General features: G+C 28.0%; 1 protein-coding gene across 1 annotated transcript; it reads right to left on the bottom strand.

The window, feature by feature from the left end:
- Positions 1-1,476: 1,476 nt before the first annotated feature.
- On the bottom strand, positions 1,477-1,924 carry LOC113857558 (non-specific lipid-transfer protein AP10-like). The gene is made up of 2 exons (XM_027489587.1): positions 1,569-1,924; positions 1,477-1,486 (listed from the first exon to the last, which is right to left on the bottom strand). The coding sequence occupies exons 1-2, from the start codon at positions 1,922-1,924 to the stop codon at positions 1,477-1,479; spliced, it is 366 nt and encodes a 121-aa protein (XP_027345388.1).
- Positions 1,925-6,547: the final 4,623 nt, after the last annotated feature.

The following is a 6,547-nucleotide window of genomic DNA, read 5'->3' as shown; positions in this document are numbered from 1 at the left end:
GATAGGTATGATAAGAATTTTGTATATTGTGTGCATTGCATTATAATGAGATGTGGGCAGTCTAGCATTTCACGAATTTGTTGCAATTTGGATGTAGGTAGTGATAAGGGTACATAAAGACCCAAATGACCATGGCTTATTGGCTTTATTTGGCCTTTCATCCTGAAAAGGTCAATGATATGTAGTAGTAAAGTTATTGAATTGGAATTGATATTATTTGAAATAGTATTGAATTGAAGCGTTCACCATGACCCCAATAAATGGCCGTATTTGGGCCGCTTTTTTATGAAGGCATTTCATAGTTTTTGTATTTTTTGGAGTCTTAACCGTTAACGCCCCTTTATTAGGAAAAAAGAAGAAGAAAGAAACAGTACAGTATTTGACGTGGTTTGAATAAGGTTTTGTTAAAGTAGTGTTCTTGAGGATGTGGCATTTGTTTCCAGTAATTATTTTAAGAGTTAACGCATCTGATGGGTTTTTAATATCCTCTTCATTAAGAGTTTACGCTTCGCTGTGAATTTTGTCATTCTACTGGAGGTAGTCATCCTTAACTAAAAACGACAATATGGAATTTCATTCTTACATACAAGAAGGAAATAATTCTGAGAATAATGATTTTAATATAAACATGTGATAATATTATATATTATACTTTTAATAAAAAAATTAGTTATTAATTTTTTATCATAAACTCTTCAATAAAAATTTTAAAATTAAAAGTATTTATTAAAAATTGTGTTAGAAAAATTCAAATTACAGTAAATAGTATTCAATATATATATATATATATATATATATATTCACCTTTAAAATATCAATTAAAGAATAAAAAATAAATTTTTTTGTTGAAAGAATATTATTTATATACTTTCTTCTTTAATATTTTAACGTATTCCAATGTCACTTTTAATAAAAAATAATAATTTTAACTAATATAAAAACTTTTAAATGTAAGACTTTTTTAATCATATTTTTTATAATTTTTAATAATTAATACTTATTTGATAAATAATATTTAATAAATAGCATATTAATTAAGCAAAATTTGTGTTACCCTACTTTTAAGAAAATTTTAAATTTTATAAATATTTTAAATAAGTCATTTTATGTTCTATTTTATTGTTATTATACTAATAATTAATAATTAATTATAAAATTAAATTTAAGTTAGAAATTTGTAATTGTTGAAATTTGTTTATCCTTAAAACCTTGACTTTTATCTTGATTCAGTGAACTTTTTGGTCCATAAAATTTTTTATTTATAAAACTTTTTTGACTCAGAATTTTTTGCACAAGGGCTGAATCAATTAAACTCTTTTACAGCTCAAGAATAAGAAAGAGAGACAACGTACTCAAAAACTAAAAATTCAGGTCTCTTCTACACATTATATAACATAAAATTTGAATACATTTATTTTTGGATCAGAGTTTATTCGAATATGTATATATATGTATGTGATTTCCCTGCTTGAAGCATCATGGAATCCTGCACAAGACCAAATAAGAAATTAGAAAAAGAAATGGCATCGATCACAAAAATCAAACGTAGGTATGAGAGAGAGGCTTACGAATTACAATCCATTAATGGGTCAACAGGAAAAGAAGGAGTAATGTTGCATTTTTCAGGAAGCCCCTTCACTCTCACAGGATCAAAGTGATAAAAAGCTGTATATGACTTCAAACATTCACAAAAGATTCTTCTGCTTTCAGTGTTGACATTGGAATCTCTAATCGCCTGTGCTGCTCCTTCACAGCATATTTTTGGCGGTGGCCATGTGCGTGAGCTCCCAAAATAAGGCACACAGTTGACAAGTAATGGTGAAGCCTTTGCGCACTTCACATATTTACTCTCACATGATGTTACCATCACACCCAAAATCAGAGCAATTAGCATCACAAAACCCATCACTTTCTTCTCCTCCATTTTTCTATGCAACTTTCTTCTCTCTGCTCTGTGCTTTCACAGGAAGGTCTTATTTATACTTTTTTTCTTCATCATTTATTCAACCGACTTTTTATTCAAAATTTAATATTTATTGCATTAAATTTTATGATTTTTAACAGATTTTTTTTATTATCTATCCTTAAATACACAACAAAAAGTCATGCATTAAAAGATAGCATTGACTCTTAACGTTTTTAGCGAATTTCTGCAGTTACCTTTATGTACAAAATATATTGACCAACTCTTATTCAACTCATAGTTACTTATTTCGTTTATTTTATCGGTTACTTTTTCAATTCTTCTTTTTTATCACTTTAAAAATATATAAAAATATTTATTATATCTTTATCCTTTACCAACCTTTTAATTATTTTACATATTTATTATTTAACATCATTTAACAATAATAAAAATTTTATCTATTAAAGAAAAAATATAACAAATAGTCTTTTCAACTTATAAAACTTTTTAATCTTAATTCACATGAGTTAAAGATAGAGCAGAGTTCATTAGACTTTTTAACAATTTTAGTGCATATTAAATATTTGTTATAATATAACTTTTACTTCACTATTAGAAAAGCGCTATTTATAAACAGTTATTACAGATAGATTTTTATCTATTTGTAATACAGACATATTTTTAGTTTTTTTGAATTTTTTAAAAAATCTGTCTGTAATAGTTGTTTGTAGTTGGCTCGTCATTTGGCGCGAAGTATTATAGACAGGAATTACAGATAGATTTTTCTGTCTGTAATTTGAAAATGGGAGAGAAATTTGGAGTGGGAGTTACAGACGAAAAATCAGTCTGTAAATATTGCCGTTTTTGACTGACTTTTCATCTATAACTGTATTTGACAAATTTATTGTAATTGAACTTTTAAAACGCACCTTTTCATTAAACGATTTACAGACAAATTTTTTTTGTCTGTAATGTGCGAAACACATTAATCCGCGTTTCCTTCTTCTTCTTCCTCATTTTGCATAATTTTCTCTCTTTCTCGCCTCTCTCTCTAAGAGTTTCAGTTTTTTGTCCTTTGCGAGTGATTAGAGCATCCATTTGAAAAATAATTTGCATCATTGTGTTCCTAGTACGAAACTATAACTTTTAATCGATTTAGTTTTTTTATTTTTAGATGTATTTTAGAGACTTAAAATTTTTAATATAGAATTGTAGGATTAGATATTGTATGACTGGGAGGAAGGGCATATAGGTCATTTTTTGAACTTGATTATTGTGTACTGTGAGATTATTTGTGTTTGTGGAGTTTATAAAATATGCATGTTGTGGAGTTAGAAGGGGATGTGCTCTAGAACGGTTTAGGATTGTAATGTGTATGTTTTTTATGCATTGATTAATAGATTGTTACATAATATATAGATTATGTGTAAAGGAAATTTTGATTTTTATATTAAGTACGTATAAATAAATGTTAGGAAATATTCATATATTAGGAAAGATTCTGCTGAAATTTATATTAAAAATTTATTGTATTAAGTGTAAACAAATATAAGGAAATATTCATATATTAAGGGAGATTCTATCAAAATTTACATTAAAAATTTGTTGTATTAAGTGTAAACAAATATAAGAAAATATTCATATATTAGGGGAGATTTTGCCAAAATTTATATTGGAAATTTGTGTAATGTAAAATAAAACGTTGATACAATATTGTGTATTTGTGTATTTGGTCTCTAAACATGTATTATATTTTATTCAAATATGGCAGGTAAAAGTAAAAAAAGTGTTGCTCAGAGTCTTAATCATGGCAACACTCTTTCACCCACTGCTCCCACTTCCAACTTCACACTAGCTACTATGCAAACCTCACAGGATAAAGGACAAGAGCAGTTTATCATGGTGCCTAACCTTAGATATATTACTCCTCCCTCTTCATTGCCGACTACACATACCACACAACCTCCTTCTACACAGGGCATAGGTGAGGGATGCACTGTTGTCCCAGCTGTAAGTGGGCAGCAATTATCACAGACCTAAGCATCATCGAGATTGCTTCCAACTTTAAGATGGGATAGGTCTACTTGGTAAGTTACATTTAAAATATGAATAATAACTTTATTTGATGTGAATGTTATAATAATTGTAATATTTTATTGTGTGTTAAGTTGGATTCCACCGCAGAAGGGTCTCCACCAAGTGACAGATACCATTAAAAAAAATGTTTGATGCGCCTTACACAAGTTTTGCAAAAGTGCCTAAGGATACAAAGATGGAATGGTTCAAAGATTGGAAGGTAATAAAAGTTATATAATTTCAGTTAAGTGTAATTAGATATTGTTTCTTGTAATTCTTCTAATGAAATTGTATTTATGTAGAGAAACTTCTCCATTCTTCTCCAGGATGAAAAGATGATTTTCAAGGCATAGAAGTGTCGCACTACAAAGCGACTAAGACAGATGTACACTGAGACCCGTCAGGATCCATCATATGTTGATTTGATAGCGCCTAACCTCCTTCATGTCTTGCAGGAGTATTGGGGTACAAATGAATTTAAAAATTTCTCCGTAAAAAAAAGACAAATGGGGCATCTTTAAAAGGAGGATCATTATAAACTAATGGTTCTACGACTTTGGCTAGCACTAAAACGAATTTGGTATGTAATTTTTAATTTTTTTTAATTGTTTTATTCAATCTATAATTGATATTTGAGATGGTGATTTAATTGAAATTGCAGAAAAAGTCACTGAAGAGACCATCTACACATGGAGAGGTGTTCAAGGAGACACATACTTACAAAGGAGACAAAATCTTGTGAGTTGATACACAATCTCAGGTCACATATGTAAGTCATTCTTATCGACACTATATGTTATTATTAATGATTTATCAAATAGTTTTTGAGACTAATATATAATTATCTGCATTAAACTATAGGATGACTATGTTCAAATGCTTGAGGAGACATCTTCTCAGGATCCAGAGTCAGTTGATGAGGATACTAAATGGTCAGAGACGGTGGATGGCCTTTATAAAGGCCGCATTTACAGCATGGGGAGCTGCTTTGCAGACTCCATGTCCCCTGCATTTGTCACCGGAGATGCCCCTTCTTTTATACCTGAGGAAGTAGAGGATATGGTCCGCACTCAGGTCCATGCCCTCAATGAAGAACTGCAGAAATAAAATGAGGAGATGTGGAAGATCAAGGAAAGTGCATGGAAGAAGAAGTGGGCAAAGAAAATGGAGAAGAAGATAGAGAAGAAGGTGGTATCGATGATGCAGAGGGAGGTGCAGCAACATATGCAGCAAATGCATGCATACTTTGAGGTCATGAGAACAAGCACTACTACACCTCTTTCTACTCCTCCACCAGCTCTAAAACCACTAATCTTCAGCTCTGTGCGTCATTCCTCCTCTGACTCCTCATCTACTAATGACGATACTTTTTGAAAAATGATCACATCAATTATTAGTGATATACAATGTTATTTTATTTTTGATATTATTTTCTTAGATGTTTTCTTCTTCATTTGTAATGACATTTTAATTTTACATTTTATAAATAATTTTTTATTTAAATATATAATTTTGTACTTTTTATTATGTTTATAAATTTTGATAATTATGAGTAGCGAAGAATAATTATGTTTATAAAAAAATGAAACAATTTTTTTAAAATTTCATAAATGAATTACAGACAAATTTTTCTATCTATAAATTACAGATAGATTTTAAAATTCGTTTGTAATTATTTATTGACGTGCATATTACAGACAGACGTGACCGTCTATAAATTCGTCTGTAATACTAAAATTTGTCTATAAAAAAAATTTCATCTGTAAATCCATTTATATTTGCAGGTTTTTTAGTAGTGCTTTTTCATAACTATTTTTAGTTTATTTAGTTTATGTAGTCTAATCAAAAATTAATATCTAGCAATATCTTAATCGACCACGTTATTTAGAGGAATTAAAAGGAATAATTTTTAAAAAGTAGAACTATATCTTAAGAAAATATTTTATAAAAATTAAGTTCAAATTATATGAATTTTGTAATGACTAAACATTTAATTAAGCCATACAAAATATTTTAAAATAATTTTGAATCTATGCAACTACCAAGTGTTTTAATTGAATGATTAATTTACCTTTAAAATTATTTGGATCACAAAAGTTTATTGAGTGGTCACTTGTTAAGTTCTATAAAAATTATATTTATAATTTTTACTTAAATTTAAAAATATAATAATTCATGCAAAAATTATTAAGATATTTTTTTATTTTTATATGTTATTATTTCTTATTTATTATATTTTAAATCCATACAATAGTCAAGTGATATCGAGAAAGTGGTAAATTCACTTTTAATATTACTTAAATTGTAAGAATTTATTGAGTAGTTACATGCTAATTTAAATTTTGTGTAAAAATAAATTTATTTTTAAAATATGTCACGACCCCTTTTATAAGGAATCGAGAACATTGTTTCTACATCATATACTTATTTAAGATAAATAAATAATAGAGAATATAAGTATAAAATTCACTTCTCATTCAAAATAAAATAAAGTTTCTTACAACTAATATCCAATAGAACATTATAATATTACATTTAGTTCATAATATTCAAAATACCCAAAAT

Source organism: Abrus precatorius, unplaced genomic scaffold, assembly GCF_003935025.1.
Source record: "Abrus precatorius isolate BTA unplaced genomic scaffold, Abrus_2018 Scaffold1, whole genome shotgun sequence".
Lineage (NCBI taxonomy): Eukaryota > Viridiplantae > Streptophyta > Magnoliopsida > Fabales > Fabaceae > Abrus > Abrus precatorius.
Note: the sequence above shows the minus strand (reverse complement) of the source record. Positions and strands in the feature narration are given on the sequence as shown.

What these genes read in the sequence shown, in the direction of transcription:
- LOC113857558 (XM_027489587.1), bottom strand. Translation starts at nt 1,924, where the DNA reads ATGGAGGAGAAGAAAGTGATGGGTTTTGTGATGCTAATTGCTCTGATT.